At 34.3% G+C, this 19,982-nt stretch overlaps 2 protein-coding genes across 2 annotated transcripts; both read left to right on the forward strand.

Moving 5' to 3' along the window:
• Positions 1 to 1,965: 1,965 nt before the first annotated feature.
• LOC124441953 lies at positions 1,966 to 3,264 on the forward strand. Its single transcript, XM_046992431.1, has 3 exons — positions 1,966 to 2,114; positions 2,240 to 2,314; positions 2,548 to 3,264. The coding sequence occupies exons 2-3, from the start codon at positions 2,266 to 2,268 to the stop codon at positions 3,207 to 3,209; spliced, it is 711 nt and encodes a 236-aa protein (XP_046848387.1). The 5' UTR covers positions 1,966 to 2,114; positions 2,240 to 2,265; the 3' UTR covers positions 3,210 to 3,264.
• An 853-nt stretch (positions 3,265 to 4,117) lies between these two features.
• Positions 4,118 to 14,685, forward strand: LOC124441733. Its single transcript, XM_046992199.1, has 25 exons — positions 4,118 to 4,353; positions 4,442 to 4,589; positions 4,704 to 4,837; positions 4,912 to 5,123; positions 5,243 to 5,428; positions 5,624 to 5,724; positions 5,889 to 5,961; positions 6,036 to 6,266; positions 6,406 to 6,447; positions 6,527 to 6,661; positions 6,751 to 6,931; positions 7,158 to 7,556; positions 10,141 to 10,235; positions 11,258 to 11,338; positions 11,425 to 11,572; positions 11,735 to 11,856; positions 11,931 to 12,142; positions 12,277 to 12,463; positions 12,659 to 12,759; positions 12,924 to 12,996; positions 13,071 to 13,301; positions 13,441 to 13,482; positions 13,563 to 13,697; positions 13,787 to 13,967; positions 14,194 to 14,685. Exons 5-25 carry the CDS (start codon positions 5,282 to 5,284, stop codon positions 14,589 to 14,591), a joined length of 3,315 nt encoding a protein of 1,104 aa, XP_046848155.1. The 5' UTR covers positions 4,118 to 4,353; positions 4,442 to 4,589; positions 4,704 to 4,837; positions 4,912 to 5,123; positions 5,243 to 5,281; the 3' UTR covers positions 14,592 to 14,685.
• Positions 14,686 to 19,982: the final 5,297 nt, after the last annotated feature.

The raw sequence follows: 19,982 nt of genomic DNA on the forward strand, positions 1-19,982 counted from the left end.
GCACATGGGCTGGAGGCCCACCCACAGTCATGAAAGAGGCTGTTTTTATGGGCAAGCAAATAACAAAGATTGCAAGGGTGTTAAGATGGCAGTTTCAATTACAAAAAGCCTTTTATGAATTAGTTTCCCTTTTTTTTACTCCACTTTCTTGTTTATATGTATTTTCATGTTTAAAGAAAGTCGAAAATTCTCCAGTGAATGCGTCCAGGGTTGCAAGTGTGAAGTTTTTCTTTGCTGCAAAGAAGATACAGGAGAGTGCGCCAGCAGAATACGACAGGACACATTTAAGTATGCTTTATTTAATCTCGTGAAGACGATCACTCCGTTTCATAACCACACAGGAAAACAATCGGCAATTTTTTGTGGTTTTTAAATTGTATATCATCATATACAATTTATGATCATATAAATACAGGCCCTAAATTGTAGCTAAAAGTGAACGAAACATAGATATGAAGTAACAAATATTACATGACTTTACTCGCTTAGAGTCCTCGTATATTTTACTCCGTCAATTTTCATCAATGAACAGCATAACTCACATGTGTTTGTTTCTTTGACTGTTGCATTTCCATGCTTTGTTTATATCAATATATATTCAGCGTTTATTTAATACACAACTCGCTGAATCATAAATGTACAAGAAGAGGTCTAAAAAAGTAGTTAATTAAAAAAAATCAAATTATCGTGAAAGAGAAAATTACTCATGAGTAATTAATTTGAAGTAGCTACTTCATAACTGTAAAATATATGATCCATGATCTTATCAAGTGTAATCGTTCCAAAGTTAACTAACGTCGGTTTCCCAGGATGAACTGCAAATTCTTGTTAATCATAACAACAATTGTGTTGTTTCGTGGAGTTCAAATTTCAATTAAATTAATGATTTTCTCTTTCGGTTAAGTATCCCTAGATCTACCTAACGTGTTAGTATTAATGAATTATACAATTTAGTATCGTCTTGTTTTCTGATTTAGGTTTAATATCCACAGCGTACATAAGAACGTGCATGAGTTCTCCGGTCATGCATTCAACGGATATTTTTATACATTTCTGTATCTAAGAGACTGTTCTTTTGTACCACTTTGCAGATGGTGTCTATCGCTCGTAAAATAATATTCAGCAATTTTCCACTTAAAAAATGGATTTTTCATATTCACTTCATTGTATTTTTAACTGATAAAAAGACCAATGTTAATTGTTGCGTTTAAAGTATGTAATTGTTTTCAAACTTCAGTTCGACGAATTGAAGGCTGTGATTTAATGAAATCAAAGGAAAGAATTTATATATTAAGTACTTAGAAGTCTGTTGTCCAGAGTCGTCAAAGCGGAACACCCACATCTTCTATTCAAACGTAGCAAAATTGAGTATGTCCGGAAGAATGGGAAATAACAAAGGGAGTTATGAAGGCGTTGCAAACGTAGTTAACTTCTTCTCTAAAAATGCAACAATGATCTTTGACCATTCAAGAAAAGGCAAGCTAAACCCATGTCATCTGTGTAATTGCCAGAGCAATTTGCCAATCCTGATGCTGCTACTTGGTGAATTACACCGGCCCTAACGGAGTATTTTTCGTTGACGAGGGATGTGAAATTTCACCAACTGATCGCTTTGTCCAAATCAAACAAATACTCGTCGAAGGAAGTCTCTTGAATTTTCATTGCAATCGTGTTCCGGTTCATGTTGCTACCCTAATCTCTGCAAAGTACAGAACAGGACGGAGGAGAAAAATACCTCCACAAGTGATCACAGATCAGTGAAGACTGATTTAGCAAACCGTTAAGTATTAAATACATCCATCAGAGAACACCAATTTGGACTTCGTCATCTCCGTTGTTGTTGTTTTCCAAACACTACTCGTACATAGTCCTTGCTTGTGTATATCTTACGCGGTCATCTTTCATCACTGAATCTCATGTTACCAAATACCAATGCAACAAAACCAGTTTATGTAATGATTGTACTCAAAGCTTAACGTTTATAGCAGCCACATAGGTTGTTTCTCAGGGTGTTGCATTTCTATGATTCATTGCTATCGATATTGCGCATTTATTTCACTTTAATGAATCATAAATGAACGTGAAGACATTTTAAACTTTGGAAGAACGTCACAGTTAGTAGTTACTTGCATTCATAAACCGAGTTGATCTCTTAGTAAGATCGATGGATAGTATATTTCTTATTTACATAAGCATAACTAAAGGTTACTCACTCATTAGAAATGTTTGTTTTTTTCAGGTTATTAGTGTAGGTTTCCCAGAAGGATGAACTTCATGACGATTACAACGATCGTGTTATGTTTCGTGGAATTAGGTCAGTTTAGCAGACTCTTAACAGAAATTGTTATACTCCTTTAGAAGCAATGACTTCCTGTTCGAGTCACGTATTTATTGATCTTAACGAATTTGAGTTTAGCTTGCCTTGTTTTCTGTCGTGTGTCTCTCATCGTTTGCTTTATAATTTATTTGAATTTTTAGTTGTTGGCGTTTGTGCAGTGTCTCTTTGCAGTGTCAACTCATTCTTGTATTGTTCACAAATCTTTTTAGGTAATACCTTGTTATGTCGGTATTGTCATGATGTGCTGAACTCCATGAATGATAAACCAACTTGCAAATATGACGTAACAACAAGATGCTCACGAGGAGACAGTTTCTGTTATTCTGCTACATACCTTATTCGTAATAGTATACAATATAGACGTGGTTGCGGATTTGATTTGGCAGGAAAAGAAAAGGAGCCTTCTTGCCGGAATAACTCTGTTTGTTATTTTGTTAGACGAAAATTTAAGGGCACATCGTGTACGGGAACTTGTTGTCGAACAGCTAAATGCAATAAGGATGTTCCCCCATTCAATAAACCTCGAAAGACTTTGCGTTGTTACCAATGCAATTATAATTCTGCTGTCAAAAAATCTCCACAAAAATGTGCAACTGTGAAATGTCAAACTGGGTATTGTTTTACTGAGGAAAGTGTAGATTTCAATAATGTAACTTGGATTGTTAAGGGATGTGACTTCAACGAAAGATATTGTCCAAATGCTACAGTAGCATGTGGAAGATTATCGAAAAAGTTCTTTCTCAAGAAATGTTCTGGTAAATGTTGTAGTACTGATCTTTGTAACACCGGAGTTACATCGCTTACAAACGTTTTTCTATTCCTCCTAATTGTTATTTTGAATTTTTTGTTTTATACAATTGACAACCAGTAATGCTTGTATTTCGTTTCGTGCTTTTTTGATGAAGTAAACATTTACAAATTGTCAAGACTAGAGATTGTTGCATGTGATACATAAAGACCTCGTGGCTTTTACAAGATATTATTTTTGAAGTTAACCGGTATAAAGAAGACTTTGAAATAATGCCCCTTTCTTTGTTTTTAAACTGTAGTACTTCAAATCTGATCATTATTCGAGAAATGTTTTTCTACGTTTTCAGTATTTTCAGTCTTCATAGAAATGTTGGCATTGTTGACCACCTTACCTACGAGTTTTGAAATATATTGTACTATTTTGACACTAGTTCCTTTCGTTGTGTTTGTATCTATAAAGAACTGGAAAAAGTTTGATCGAATGTCACTTGATGAGTAACACAGGATAAATTCAGCCCACTACTATATAAATTTAATTGACTCGAACTTAAAGATTTATAGAAAAGTAATGGTTACTGATCGGAAACCTTCTCCCATTAGAGACTGTAAACCACTGATTGGAACTCTTGCAACGTCAAAAGTAGGAGACTGGTAAGGAGGTTATACAATACTGCTGATATCACCACTAGTAATATGAAATAAAACTGTAGGCATACAGAGATAAAACGAAAGCACGATGTTTTGACTCCTATCGTTTACTTCCGATGTATCGAGGAACTGGTATGGCAGCTCATAATTATCCCGATATCACCCTTTAATATTGCTACTAACATCAAAAATAAGACAACTCTTTAAGAAAAATAGAACTGGAACAATGATGTTTAAAAACTCTTTATTTCACTTGCTTTCAATGTTATTATGCAATACTATCAGCGTTGAGTGGTTCAATGAAGCTCATAGAATCCGTTGTGTTATTAATGATTGAAACTTCAAAGGGTAACATAACCTCGATCTATTGACCACAAGTGATTGACCAACAGTTCGCTATAGCTCATATCGTATTTCCGTGAACTGCCATTAGGACGGTTTGCGTCAAGCTTGGAAAGGAAATCATCCAGAAAAATCATATACATATCACTGTCGTTTTGTGATTAAGATCTCGCATCACAACAAACTAGTGTTTCTCTTCAACAGCAATGAATCACTTGATGGCTTTTCTTTTAACGTTATCTAGCCTTATTGCATTTACACTGTCCGTAAGTGTGGTAAGTAATGCAGCTAAAAATAAAATTTATTTGAGTTATTTCAAGGAGTCAACTAACCAACTTTGTTCTTCAAATTGATTATTCTCAGAATATTGTAAAAATCGACGATTATGACCCAGGCTGCTGTAACAAAACCAACGCGTTCCAAGTGTATTCTGTAAAGGACAGAAACGATAAAACGAAATTGTGGATTTGCAGTAAAGAAGATGAAAAATACTTATGGAAACCTTTTGATGGTAAATTTTAAAAATGACGGGACATAGATTGAGAAATATAGACATAACTTTTGACTTCATGTTTTAATAAAACCTTAGTTTGACCTTTCAACACAACTTTTTTCTCCTATTCAGTTACATCTACAGAAAAGGCATTTGTCGGTGAATTCTTGAACCCAGGCTACGATTGCTCAGATATTTTAAATCGAGAGGAAAATGTTCAGGATGGATATTATTGGATAAATCTTGGAGGCAGCAATAAACGAAAGGTAAATGTTGGATATTCAAAAGATGAGGACGCCATATGTTTTATGATTTGAAAAGTGATGCGTTTCTATTGAAGGTGTGGTGTGACATGACGACAGATGGTGGTGGATTTTTACTTGTTGCTAGGAAACAGAATGGAACCACATGGGACGTCCCGTCAAAAGATAAGCCAGTTGGTCCTTCCATGAAAGACAAATATTGGACCACTCAACTGGGAGATCTTCCTATCTTGGATTTCAGAGTGCAGATGTCAACAAGTGACTCATTTGATGATACCAAAGCTCATTGGTAAGAATCAAGAAATTAGCTACAAAATAAAGATGAAGATTTCAATTTGAGCAAATATTTCTGTGATTTTAAAGAGTTTGTAAGCAATCAATGGCAAACCTTTTTCCAAATATTTTAAGGTATTTTCGACTGAAAATAAAAGAGTGTTGGGGAAGTTGATGATCAACAATCGTGGATGCAGTAACCTTGAGCCAGGCATTGGAGATATAGCTTACATAAAGGAGCTCATCACAGAGAAAATAGTTTCAACATCGTTCCAATGCTCCGTATTTGGAAGTTTGCAGTCTAGTGGGAAGATAGGCTGGGTAAGATTATCCTGAATTTACATCACTATAATAGTGATTGTTTAAAGATCTTCTGAGCAGATTCTGTCTTACACGAATCATTCAATGCCATGATTAGAGAAATATTTGTAGCTCATCTATTTGAGGCTGTCGTGTAAGCAATGGACAGTATGTTAAAAATTTATGTTATTCACATATGTTTATATGATTTAATAGTCAATGATGAACGAATGTTTAAAGACGCCCTGCTCTGGCTCTGGATTTATTCATCAAAAAGATGTACCGCTAATTGCACTTGATCATTCAGGTGTTTTCAGGTAAACAAGTTCAATTGACAAACATTACACGTAACAAGTCACTTATACGCAAGTTTCGCAGGAAGGGCAAAACTGCAAGTTAAGGTTCTTAGAACAGGAAAAAACTAAAAAGAGAATTTATAGAGTGGATTACTTACAATATCTTAATATTTTATCACCAAAAGTTTTAGTGCTTCGAGTAACAAGTCTGGAATGATTAATGATGCGACTGCCTTCGTAGGATGTGTGAACAAAAAGGTGAAATTCAACCAATGAACTAAATTTTCAAGGTTAAAGTTTAATAGATATTTGGTCTGTATTTTCAACTGCAGTGTTGTGGATGTTATGGTCCTAAAGGAGGAACAGGGAATTATTGCAACGCATATTGTAATACTTCAAATGGTGGGACGATAGTTGATGCTAAAAATGTCTATGTTTGGATTTGGGTGAGATCTACCCACCCTAAACGTGTTTGGGATAAATGTATGGAGTATCAAAGTGAAGATGAATTAGGTCAAATGCAATGGTATATCTTAAAGGGAGATTCTGTCGTTCCTGAGAAGGCAAGTTTAGAAAAAATTACAGCAACAAAAAATTAAATATAATAGCCGAAATGAATATACCAATGGTGCAAATGTAAAAATATATCATAAGGTATTTTTTGTTATATCAATAACATAATTTCCTACTTGACACTTTCAGGGAAGATGTAAAAATAGGGACAAACTGCGTTTAAATAGCGGGGTGAGTGTAAATATGAAATTAAAAAGTAAAATTGACAGAAAATGTCGTAAAACGGTAATATTTCTATTTATCATTTAAGATCGTCGTTGTCCCCGATAACGTTGCTGCAAAAAATGTTCCTAAAATCCCAGGATTGTTGGAGTATCGTTTGGACCAAAAGAAACTTTATGTAAGAGCAAACAAAACATGGAAACAACTGAATCCAGAAGAACAGGTTTGTCAGAAGATTTTTTACACATAGATAACAACTACAAGTTCAATGAAAGGTAAGACCAAAGAATGATTTAATCAATGATTGCACAGGTGAAGGAAAAATTGATCAACCTAGAGCAAAATTTTGAAAAGAAATCGGAAAAGTTAAAAGAAATGATTGAGGCTATAAATGTAACTTTAAGAGAGACTATTGCAAAACTTGAAGCTGAAAACGCAAAATTGAAGACAAAATTGGTTTTCTCTCAACCAAGCTATGAAAATATTACTTCAGGTGAGATTTTTTGTCACTTTCATTCATCGTATATTTAATATTAGACTGTCCCCTTTTACTCATTGCTATAAAACTAAATTTAATAAGATGATTTCAAGATAGTTAAATATGATGGACAAACAGTTTGACTTTGTGGACAAGCATTAGCTTATAAATTAGATAAAATAAGGAAATCTTCTGACAAGAGAAAAATTTTATATGTTGAAAAACTTTGAAAAATTTTCAGTGTGTGGAGGTGAGTACAAGTGGCTAAACGAGTCCACAAGGAGATACAACTATAGCTCAAACAGATACTGTGACTCATCTTTATCTGGTTGGTACAGATTTGGAGGAAGCGCTGGAACTATGATGTTCTCAGGATGTATTAGACATGGAAGCAGCCGTTGTGGTACAAATTATCCGGGACATTTAACAGGAGGTCATCCCGGAGTGAATGATGGGATCGTCTCTCGTGTTGCTTGTTTTTCGTACACTCACAGTTCGTATAGTCACTACAATCGATATTCGTATAAAGAATATTGTTGTTACTACAGACGTACCATCAAAATTCTTAACTGTGGCACATTTTACGTTTATAAACTGAATGGAACACCAACTTGCAACTCAAGATATTGTTCATCAGAATGAAACAACCAATTAAAAAACACGATTTACTTGGTTGTAACAAATAATGTAACGCATGTGAGATGAAAACAAAGTTCATTAAATAATCAAAAAATTCAAAAGTTTGATTAAATGTTTTAAGTCTATTGAGACGCTTAATGCACTAAAAATTATAAAATGCATGTATACATCATTTTGCAGGGGACACTTATATTGCCTGGCTTTTTTGTATTCATGTAACAGACTTATTAATTTATGTGTTATAAATGTCTATTTCAAGAGAAGACCAGAAGTGTGTCCGAAGAATACCAAACATCTTCTATAACATTGATATTTTCAACTGGCTACACTTTTCTACATGTGCATCCTTAATTTTAACCTGGTTTTGTCTGTACATAACATAATCTCTATCATTTTAAGCTACACTTATCCAAACTCTTTGCCACTTTAGAATTAAAGTGTAGTTTTTGCTCAGCCAAACACCTTTTCTGACATCACCGTCTTTTATTTGCCTTTTACGACAAGCTGAGGTTATACACGTTAGGCCTATTTCTGAACGCCAAAAGCATACGGTATGCGTATAACAGTCTTCTTAACTGTATGTGACATTCTGATCCATGGAACAGGATCAATACATTGTCAGTCGTTGCAGGCACTGTCATTTCTATTTTGAAGCAAGTTGCTGAAACTATAAAAAACCCAGAAATTTAAACAAAAAGACAAACAAAAATGTTCAAAAAAACAATGCTAGACAACATTTATGAAAATATAATAATTAACGACAAAACATGTATAGTTGACGTGAAAGTTTTGTACCTTTTCCTTCCAAAGTTTGGCTGTGTTGAATCATGTTTGGAGAAATTGTATCATTTATTATTTACTTGTCCGAGTGGATTGGGATATTACCCCAATAACCATCAATTTCCATTTGGGAACCTAAGGGATGGTCCCAGGAATGGCCATCCTTTTTTGGTGGGAACTTTGGAAAATGTTCAATTGAGGGAAACCGGCGATACGCCGGAGGAAAACCCTCAAGCAAGAAAATTGCTGGATGCAAATTGCCGTGTCACCTTGTCTATTTTTAACAGTTATCTTTACAAAAGATGTTTTTACTTTTAAAGCCCTAACTATATTTACAAAAATAATTAGACTGTTTTTATCTTTACAAGATTGAGGAAAAAGGTGACAGAAGCAGCATCCATTCTCGAAAAAAGCCTTTAAAAAACAAAAAATATTGAATCTGACACGAAACGCCATTTTTAAGTCTCTTTCGACATTTGCGTTTTTTTTCTACTCTTACGCATCCTTAGCTAACCCTGTTGATCAGTGCATAAATAACTGATTTTAACATCTACCTACAAACTAAGCTTTTGACAAACATTTGAACGATGAGACACCAGCAAAGCAAAGTTAAGTACCCAAGCCGAAAGGAAACCTAAGAGATGGAGATGTTTTTATCTGTAAAGAACGGGAAAAACTTGATCGAATGTCACTTGATGAGAACACAGGATAAATTCAGCCCACTATTATACAAATTTAATTGACTCGAACTCAAAGATTTATAGAAAAGTAATGGTTACTGATCGGAAACCTTCTTCCATCAGAGACTGTAAAAAATCTTCACTCAATGAGCTGAAACCACTGATTGCAATTCTTGCAACGTCAACTGTAGGAGACTGGTAAGGAGGTTATACAAAAATGCTGATATCACCAATAATAATTTGAAATAAAACTGTAGGCATACAGATAAGACTAACGAATGATGTTTTGACTCCTATCGTTTACTTCCGATGTATCGAGGAACTGGTATGGCAGCTCATAATTATCCCGATATCACCCTTTAATATTGCTATCGAAATCAAAAATAAAAAACTCTTTAAGAAAAATAGAACTGGAACAATGATGTTTAAAAACTCTTTATTTCACTTGCTTTCGATGTTATTATGCAATACTATCAGCGTTTAGTGGTTCAATGAAGTTTATGGAATCCGTTGTATTATTAATGATTGAAACTTCAAAGGGTAACATAACCTCGATCTATTGACCAGAAGTGATTGCCCAACAGGTCGCTTTAACTCATATCGTATTTCTGTGAACTTCAATTAGGACGGTTTGCGTCGTGCTTGGAAAGGAAATCTTCCAGAAAAATCATATACATATCACTGTCGTTTTGTGATTAAGATCTCGCATCACAACAAACTAGTGTTTCTCTTCAACAGCAATGAACCATTTGATGATTTTTCTTTTAACGTTATCTAGCCTTATTGCATTTACACTGTCCGTAAGTGTGGTAAGTAATGCAGCTAAAAATAAAATTTATTTGAGTTATTTCAAGGAGTCAACTAACCAACTTTGTTCTTCAAATTGATTATTCTCAGAATATTGTAAAATCGATTATTGGCTATGTAACAAAAAACCAACGTTTCAAGTGTATTCTGTAAAGGACAGAAACGATAAAACGAAATTGTGGAATTGCAGTAAAGAAGATTAAAAATACTTATGGAAACCTTTTGATGGTAAGTTTAAAAATGACGGGACATAGATTGAGAAATATAGACATAACTTTTGATTTCATGTTTTAACAAAACTATAGTTTCATTTTATAGTGAAAATCGACGATTATGACCAGGGTGCTGCATTGATCTCACTTGGAATGAAATGTGGTGGTACTTTACAACAGCGGGCAGAACGATTATTTTCGGTCAGAGGACTAGCACTGGAAAACATCGACCTGTCATTGATGGCAAAAACCACTGGTGGAAAGAAAAATGGGAAAAATAAATGACTAATTTACGAATCATATGATAAAGCTTGTCGATATGTTGATTTTGGAAAGTATTGCAAAGTTTTTAAAATGGATTTTTAATGCTTTAATTTTTATTTAGTTCACTGTACCGTGTATACTTGTGTTTTGAAAGAGTTATATTTATATGTGTACAAAAACTTCAAGTTTCTTGTATATGTCATTCAAAATATTAGTACTTGTTATCTTCAATTTGTTACAACAACGACTATATTTGTAGACATAGTGCAGTCTTCATTTCAATAAAAATATTGTATTCATGTGTTTTATTTTTGTTTTGCAAAAAACTGCCTTTTGGTCAGTTGCTTTTTCGTAATACTTCAAAACTAGAAATATGTGTTCTTGAAAAAATAAAGACGACAACGATGGATCTTTGAATCTTTAGTTTAACGATCTATAGTATGTCGAATGCTTTCATCTCTGTCATGCCACTCAACACAGGAAGAAACAACGTTTTGGACAAATTCCTTACATGTTATATATAATTTTGATCAAAGTCCACAGGAACAGAATCATTTTTAAAGTTTTTTTATGTGTATCATATATCAAAAAACGAAACTTATTCACCATTCCTTTAACGTTGAACAAATGTTTGACACCATAGAACAATCTCTGATATTCTATTTCTTACATCTACCATGGTCATATAGTCTTTGAATAATTTTGAAGACAAACATTGACGTGTAACGATTTCTACAATGGATATTTGATGACATTGTTTATCAAAATGACCTTCTCAAGGTGATCCACAAGATCACCCAATGATGTTCTCATGATCAACAAATTTCCTATAAAAAACGATTAAAACTCACTTAACTCTTCATGTTCAGATAAAGCGTCAAGACCAAGCTGCTGTAGTATTCACAGCAAATGAGAAGTTGTCTTTGGTGAAGAACAATCAACTGCGAAGTATTTGAAAGAAATTCTTATTCCCAATGAATTATTTGGCCGTGATCATTCTCCTCATAATTTCGTGCATTTTTCCACTATTCTTGAGTGTGGTAGGTTTTCCATCTTAATTCAAACTGTTTTTTAGAATTCGTCGAAATAACTTTGCATTTTAATGTGTACTACTGTTTCCCATCAGAAAATCGTGAATATCGACGACTATGACCCAGGCAGCTGTAACAAAACCAACGCGTTCCAAGTATATTCTGTGAAAGACAGAAGCGATAAAACGAGACTGTGGATATGTAGCAAAGAAAATGGAAAATATTTGTGGAAATCTGTTAATGGTTGGTGTTTATATATAAATTTAAATGATGGATCAAGAACTATATAAACAATATTTATAGCATTACTGCATTATAAGTTTTAAACCCAGCAGAAGATGAAAAAATTATACTTTGGAAGTGATTAACATTAATTTTTCTCTACATAACAATGATTTCATTTAGGTAAGTCATTTGTCGGCGAATACCTGAGCCCAGGCTACGATTGCTCAGATATTTTAAATCGAGAGGAAAATGTTCAGGATGGATATTATTGGATAAATCTGGGAGGCAGCAATAAACGGAAGGTAAATGTTGGATATTAAAAAGATGATGACGTCATATTTTTTATGATTTGAAAAGTGATGCATCTTTACTGAAGGTATGGTGTGACATGAAGACAGATGGTGGTGGATTTATACTTGTTGCTAGAAAACATGATGCTATCACGTGGAACGTTCCCTCAAAAGATAAGCCAGTTGGTCCTTCCATGAAAGACAAATATTGGACCACTCAACTGGGAGATCTTCCTATCTTGGATTTCAGAGTGCAGATGTCAACAAGTGACTCATTTGATGATACCAAAGCTCATTGGTAAGAATCAAGAAACTAAATTACCATAAAGTAGCTACAAAATAAGGATGACGATTTCAATTTGAGCAAATATTTCTGTGATTTTAAAGAGTTTCTAAGCAATCAATGGCAAACCTTTTATCAAATATTTTAAGGTATTTTCGACTGAAAAATAAAAGAGCGTTGGGGAAGTTGATGATCAACAATCGTGGATGCAGTAACCTTGAGCCAGGCATTGGAGATATAGCTTACATAAAGGAGCTCATCACAGAGAAAATAGTTTCAACATCGTTCCAATGCTCCGTATTTGGAAGTTTGCAGTCAAGTGGGAAGATAGGCTGGGTAAGATTATCCTGAATTTACATCAGTATAATAGTGATTGTTTAAAGATCTTCTGAACAGATTCTGTCTTACAAGAATCATTCAATGCCATGATTAGAGAAAAATTTGTAGTTCATCTATTTGAGGCTGTCGTGTAAGCAATGGACAGTATGTTAAAAATTTATGTTATTCACATATGTTTGTATGATTTAATAGTCAATGATGAACAAATGTTTAAAGACGCCCTGCTCTGGCTCTGGATTTATTCATCAAAAAGATGTACCGCTAATTGCACTTGATCATTCAGGTGTTTTCAGGTAAACAAGCTCAATTGACAAACAGTACACGTGACAAGTCATTTATACGCAAGTTTCGCAGGAAGTGCAAAACTGCAAGTTAAGGTTCTTAGAACAGGAAAAAATTAAACACAGAATTTATAGAGTGAATTACTTAGAATATCTTAATATTTTACCACCAAAAGTTTTAGTGCTTCGAGTAACAAGTCTGGAATGATATATGACTCGACTGCCTTCGTAGGATGTGTGAACAAAAAGGTGAAATTCGACCAATGAATTGAATTTTCAAGGTTAAAGTTTAATAGATATTTAGTCTGTATTTTCAACTGCAGTGTTGTGGATGTTATGGTCCTAAAGGAGGAACAGGGAATTATTGCAACGCATATTGTAACACTTCAAATGGTGGGACGATAGTTGATGCTAAAAATGTCTATGTTTGGATTTGGGTGAGATCTACCCACCCTAAACGTGTTTGGAATAAATGTATGGAGTATCAAAGTGAAGATGAATTAGGTCAAATGCAATGGTATATCTTAAAGGGAGATTCTGTCCTTCCTGAGAAGGCAAGTTTAGAAAAAATTACAGAAACAAAAAATTAAATATAATAGCCGAAATGAATATACCAATGGTGCAAATATAAAAATACATCATAAGGTATTTTTTGTTATATCAATAACATAATTTCCTACTTGACACTTTCAGGGAAGATGTAAAAATAGGGACAAACTGCGTTTAAATAGCGGGGTGAGTGTAAATATGAAAATTAAAAAGTAAAATTGTCAAGAAATGTCGTAAAACGGTAATATTCCTATTTATCATTTAAGATCGTCGTTGTACCCGATAACGTTGCTGCAAAAAATGTTCCTAAAATCCCAGGATTGTTGGAGTATCGTTTAGACCAAAAGAAACTTTATGTAAGAGCAAACAAAACATGGAAACTACTGAATCAAGAAGAACAGGTTTGTCAGACGAATTCTTACACATAGATAATAACTACAAGTTCGATGAAAGATAACACCAAAAAATGATTTAATCAATGATTGCACAGGTGGAGAAAAAATTGGTCAACGTAAAGCAAAATTTTGAAAAGAAATCGGAAAATTTAAAAGAAATGATTGAGGCTATAAATGTAACTTTAAGAGAGACTATTGCAAAACTTGAAGCTGAAAACGCAAAATTGAAGACAAAATTGGTTTTCTCCCAACCAAGCTATGAAAATATTACTTCAGGTGAGATTTTTTGACACTTTTTTTTGTCGTATATTTAATATTAGACTGTCCCCTTTTACTCATTGCTGTAAAACTAAATTTAATAAGATGATTTCAAGATAGTTAAATATGATGGACAAACAGTTTGACTTTGTGGACAAGCATTAGCTTACAAATTAGATAAAATAAGGAAATCTACTGACAACAGAGAAATTTTATATGTTGAAAAACTTTGAAAAATTTTTAGTGTGTGGTGGTAAGTACAAGTGGTTAAACGAGTCTACAAGGAGATACAGCTATACCTCAAACAGCTACTGTGACTCATCTTTATCTGGTTGGTACAGATTTGGAGGAAGTGCTGGAACTATGATGTTTTCGGGATGTATTAGACATAGAAGCAGCCGTTGTGGTACAAATTATCCGGGACATTTAACAGGAGGTCATCCCGGAGTGAATGATGGGATTGTCTCTCGTGTCGTTTGTTTTTCGCACACTCAACGTACATATCACTACAGTCGATATTATTATAGTGAATATTGTTGTTACTACAGACGCACAATCAAAGTTCTCAACTGTGGCACATTTTACGTTTATAAACTGAATGGAACACCAACTTGCAACTCAAGATATTGTTCTACAGGATGAAACAACAATTAAAAAACACGATTTACTTGGTTGTAACAAATAATGTAACGCATGTGAGATGAAAACGAAATTCATTAAATAATCAAAAAATTCAGAAGATTGATTAAATGTTTTAAATCTTTTGAGACGCTTAATGCACTAAAAATTATAAAATGCATGTATATATCATTTTGCAGGGGACATTTTTGTTGCCTGGCTTTTTTCTATAATAACGCATGAATTAATGAGACTATGTAATAGTCTCATTAATTCATGCGTTATTATCGTATATATCAAGAGAAGACCAGAAGTGTGTCCGAAGAATACCAAACCATCTGCGATACCATTGGTATTTTCAACTGGCTACACTTTTCTACATGTGCATCTTTAATTTTAACCTGGTTTTGTCTGTACATAACATAATCTCTATCATCCTTAAGCTACACTTATCCAAACTCTTTGCCACTTCAGAATTAAAGTATAGTTTTTGCCCAGCCAAACACCTTTTCTGACATCGCCGTTTTTTATTTGCTTTTTATGACACGCAGAAGATATACGTTAGGCCTATTTCTGAATGCCAAAAGCATACGGTATGCGTATAACAGTCTTCTTAACTGTATATGACATTCTGATCCACGGAACGGGATCAATGCATTGCCGGTCGTTGCTGGCACTGTCAATTTTACTTTGAAGCATGTTGCTGAAACTATGAAAAACCCAGAAATTTAAACAAAAAGACAAACAAAAATGTTAAAAAAAAACAATGCTAGACAACATTTATTAAAATATAATAATTAACGACAAAACATGTATAGTTGACGTGAAAGTTTTGTACCTTTTCCTTCCAAAGTTTGGCTGTGTTGAATAATGTTTAGAGAAATTGTATCATTTATTATTTACTTGTCCAAGTGGATTGGGATATTACCCCAATAACCATCAATTTCCATTTGGGAACCTATGGGATGGTCCCAGGAATGGCCACACTTTTTTGGAGGAAACTCTGAAAAATGTTCAATTGAGGGAAACCGGCGATACGCCGGAGGAAAACCCTCAATCAAGAAATTTGCTGGATGCAAATTGCTTTGTCACCTTGTCTATTTTCACCAGTTATCTTTACAAAAGATGTTTATACTTTTAAAGCCCTAATTATATTTACAAAATCAATTAGACTGTTTTTATCTTTGCAAGATTGAGGAAAAAGGTGACAGAAGCAGCATCCATTCTCGAAAAAAAGTCTTTGAAAACAAAAAATTTTGAATCTGACACGAAACGCCATTTTTAAGTCGCTTTCGACATTTGCGCGCTTTTTTTTACTTATGCGCATCCTTAGCTAACCCTGTCGATCAGTGGCATGAAATAACTGATTTTAACATCTACCTACAAACTAAGCTTTTGACAAACATTTGAACGATGAGACACCAGCAAAGCAACGTTAAGTACCCGAACCGGAATGAAACATAAGAGAAGGGAACCGCCTTCCTGGTCCCTTATACATTACCAAACGGCCAAACAATCCTTATTGATTTCGCTTCAAGCAAGGCGATTGGCATCCAAATATCTTTCTAATGCAATTAATTTTTCTTCAATTTAAATAACAATGAGTTTTTTAAATTGAGCATGCCACTGTCTTAACATTGATTTTAATCGACTGGCAAAATCAATGCCAGGTTTCCATGCACCTATTCTGTTTTGTTGTTCAGAGTGGCTTAGGTAACAACAAGTTTGGCCGTTGCTGTGTAAGTATTTTGATGTTCACTGATGATAAAAACAACATATTTTTGAAGAGTCACGCTGATAGGAAATTGATTTGAGCAAGACCAAACTTACAGATTGTCTATGCGCCACTCGTTGTTCATCAGACAGTTGTTGTTACACGAAAGACATATTCTTCTTGACGATGAAAAAAATAGATAAACACATTCATTCGTTTCTTTCATTTTATAATAGTCAATAATAAACAATTTTTGATTTGTGCATGGTTCAAAACTTTACTCAAACGATACAAACGAAACGTGAAAGTTGAATGTTCATCATCAAGCAAGAATATTTTAGACATTTATAATTATATTTAATTTATTAATTTGCTTTACGCGCCTGCCATGCTGAATCCTGCCATGCCGAATTTTTCCGTAACAGATTTCGCCATATTTTTTCGCCATTCCATATTTATTTTGTTGTACACGTCGCGCTTTAACTCAGACCTTTATGTTGTTAATGTTTAGTTATGCTTTTTAATTTCTATTTTTAATTTTAAGTATTCATACTCACGACCAAAAACTCAAAAAAACCCATGCTTATTTCCTTGAAGTTTGCATCGTGTATCTTGGTGATCAAATATCGCATTCTTCAACAGTTTTCCTGTTAAGACTGTTGACATGCATTAAAACATTACATGCATGTTGTTTTTAGAAGCTTTGAAATAACGATAGTCTCACATTGAACGATAGCCTACTAAAAGTTTTCGTTCAATATAGGATGTACCATTATTTCCTAGAAAATATTTGCGCTGAAAAGTACCGCGTTGCGTTATAACCATGAAACAAAAACATTATGAACTATATGTATATACACTAACAGGAATCAAGAGAGCCAATAACTTTGTTTTACAACTCAGCCATTCGTCAATTATCCTCCTGTTAATGCTGATCACCAAGATATTAAATAAATGTAATCATTGCACCTTTATCGTCGTCATTTGTAGGATACAATTACGTCATCCACGATGTCCATGACATAATCCACGATGTCCATGACATAATCCACGATGTCCATGATATAATCCACGATGTCCATGATATCCGTAAGTAATCCAGGTTATTTATGAGTCAGTTCATTATGTTCGTGATATAGTTTATGATACCGACAGTAAAATCCAGGTATCTGATATATAATCCATGATACTTGTAATGTATTTTATGGTAGTCATGGTACAGTCCGTGATAACCGTAATGTAGTTCACGACATTTCCGACATAGAATCCATAAAATCCGACATAGAATCCACGATACCCAAAATGTTATCCAAGACAATTATGATATAGTTCATGGTATCTGTGATATGATTCATATATATACATGTGTTCGTCACGGCATTTGATTTAATCCTCAATATCCGTGATAGATGATACAATCCATAAAATGTAGTTCACGAAATTTCTGATTTAGTGCACGATATCCGTGATAGATGATTTAATCTATATCCACAACGTACTTCACGACATTTATGATTAAGTCCACGATATCCGTTACAGATTATACAATCCATGATAATTACAATGTACTTCACGACATCCATGATATTAATCCACGATATTTATGAAATTGAATAACCCACAAGATTGATGATATAATCCATGATATGCAATATGTGATCTATGATATCCATGTTGTATTCCGTCGACCTGAGGCTTCATTCCTTAATATGAGACGGCTTTTTTAGTAAAAATGAACAAGTGTGTTTTTGAATATAAAAGATTGATTTATGTAAAAACATTTAACTGGTTTTCTCGAATTATATTATATGGAAGGAAAAGATAACACAGCCTTGAACATATACCTGTAAGTTTGATGTTGACAACAGAGCCATGTGTGATATATAAATACGTAATGTTCAGCGATGATGAAGGTGAAATCTTGCCAAGGTTTTTGGGGAAGTTCATGCTCGATTGAATAATGTATTTCTTTTCTCGTATTTTGAATACCTTTGATTCTTTCCAAGTAACATTAGTCCATAATTGTACGACGAGCAATATGTTCCCAGTATGCAGTTTGACACAAACATTGTATCAGAAGTGTTCAAACGTGTATGATATCGTCACAAGATTCCACTAGGCATCATATATTAGCTGAACATTTTAATCACGAGCTTTAATTTCGTTAAGATGGTAGTTTACTCCAATTTTTCTTTAGAACGATTTATAATTAACAAAGCTCGTTCTTGATGAGACACAAAAACATGTCGATAACATCTTTTCATATCATTACTACTGTCCAATAGTGTTTCATCTGTGTCGACATCAATTTTTCATCGTAAGCCATTAACAGTGATTTACTTGTGCACATATACAGTATGAAACGTTGAATACGTAACCAAAATATTTTTCTAAGAAACGTTTTTCAGCTCAGACTAGTTTCGTAAATAACGGTTATTCTGTACTCCAAGCTTATAGCAAGGTTTACTAAACTAAACGTTTGGCCATTGTTAAAAAAAACGCTCAATGTCATGATAGAGCAACATGATAATCGTGCACGCAAAAGAAGAGGCAAATGAAACTTTATGGAAAACTCTTAATGGGCTTATAACTAAAAGAAAACAAGGGAGAAGAGAAACACTACATTAGCTATTTACAGGTTACAGTATAGCCTCATTTAAATCACTCTTGTCTTTAACATTTCTTCTTTGGCTGTTGAACTTTCTTTTCAATGGATGGTCTCTTACATTCTTTTGTGTCTGCCTCTGAATTCTAATTTACAAATATCGATGACACAACCCAACAAATGCCATTATTGTAACATCTAATCAAACGTTAAAATATATTCTTCTTCAGTGACTCTCTTCTTTATAACTTGTCAGTTTGCCAGCTTTCAGGCGTAGCTTTCAATATCAATTTTCATTTAACAACCATTCTCCTTTTTATTAACTTTTTCGTCTGTCTCACTTCTCTTTCACAAGAAAAGGCAACAAAATAAAAGACTCCGCTTTGTCTAGAGCAATGAAGCAACCGAAAAATAAAGACCCTGATTTAGCAGAAGCTGAAGTAGCAACGGAACAATTGAAAACGCTGCACTCACGAGATTAGATGAAGCAGCCTGAAAAGGAAAACACTGAGTTTGCAAGAGCTGATGGAGTAACCGAACAAATGAAGACGCTGCGTTTGCGATAGCTGACGAAGCAACCGAACAAATGAAGACGCTGCGCTTGCGATAGCTGACGAAGCAACCGAACAAATGAAGACGCTGCGTTTGCGATAGCTGACGAAGCAACCGAACAAATGAAGACGCTGCGTTTGCGATAGCTGACGAAGCAACCGAACAAATGAAGACGCTGCGTTTGCGATAGCTGACAAACAACCAGACAAATGAAGACGCTGCGCTTGCGATAGCTGACAAACAACCGAACAAATGAAGACGCTGCGTTTGCGATAGCTGACGAAGCAGACAAATGAAGAACTGCGTTTGCGATAGCTGACGAAGCAACCGAACAAATGAAGACGCTGCGTTTGCAATAGCTGACGAAGCAACCGAACAAATGAAGACGCCGCGTTTGCAATAGCTGACGAAGCAAGCGAACAAATGAAGACGCTGCGTTTGCGATGTTGACAAACAAGCGAACAAATGAAGACGCTGCGTTTGCGATAGCTGACAAACAACCGAACAAATGAAGACGCTGCGTTTGCGATAGCTGACAGAAACA

This window comes from Xenia sp. Carnegie-2017, unplaced genomic scaffold, assembly GCF_021976095.1.
Source record: "Xenia sp. Carnegie-2017 unplaced genomic scaffold, XeniaSp_v1 HiC_scaffold_20, whole genome shotgun sequence".
NCBI classification, from domain to species: domain Eukaryota; kingdom Metazoa; phylum Cnidaria; class Anthozoa; order Malacalcyonacea; family Xeniidae; genus Xenia; species Xenia sp. Carnegie-2017.

Excerpts from the sequence above, each read along its gene's own strand:
- LOC124441953 (XM_046992431.1), top strand. The coding sequence starts at position 2,266 with ATGAACTTCATGACGATTACAACGATCGTGTTATGTTTCGTGGAATTA. Across the intron at positions 2,315-2,547 it reads GTTATGTTTCGTGGAATTAG|GTAATACCTTGTTATGTCGG; the intron begins GTCAGTTTAGCA and ends AAATCTTTTTAG.
- LOC124441733 (XM_046992199.1), top strand. The coding sequence starts at position 5,282 with ATGATCAACAATCGTGGATGCAGTAACCTTGAGCCAGGCATTGGAGAT. Across the intron at positions 10,236-11,257 it reads GGGCAGAACGATTATTTTCG|AAATTCTTATTCCCAATGAA; the intron begins GTCAGAGGACTA and ends AGTATTTGAAAG. Across the intron at positions 12,997-13,070 it reads TAGGATGTGTGAACAAAAAG|TGTTGTGGATGTTATGGTCC; the intron begins GTGAAATTCGAC and ends TTTCAACTGCAG.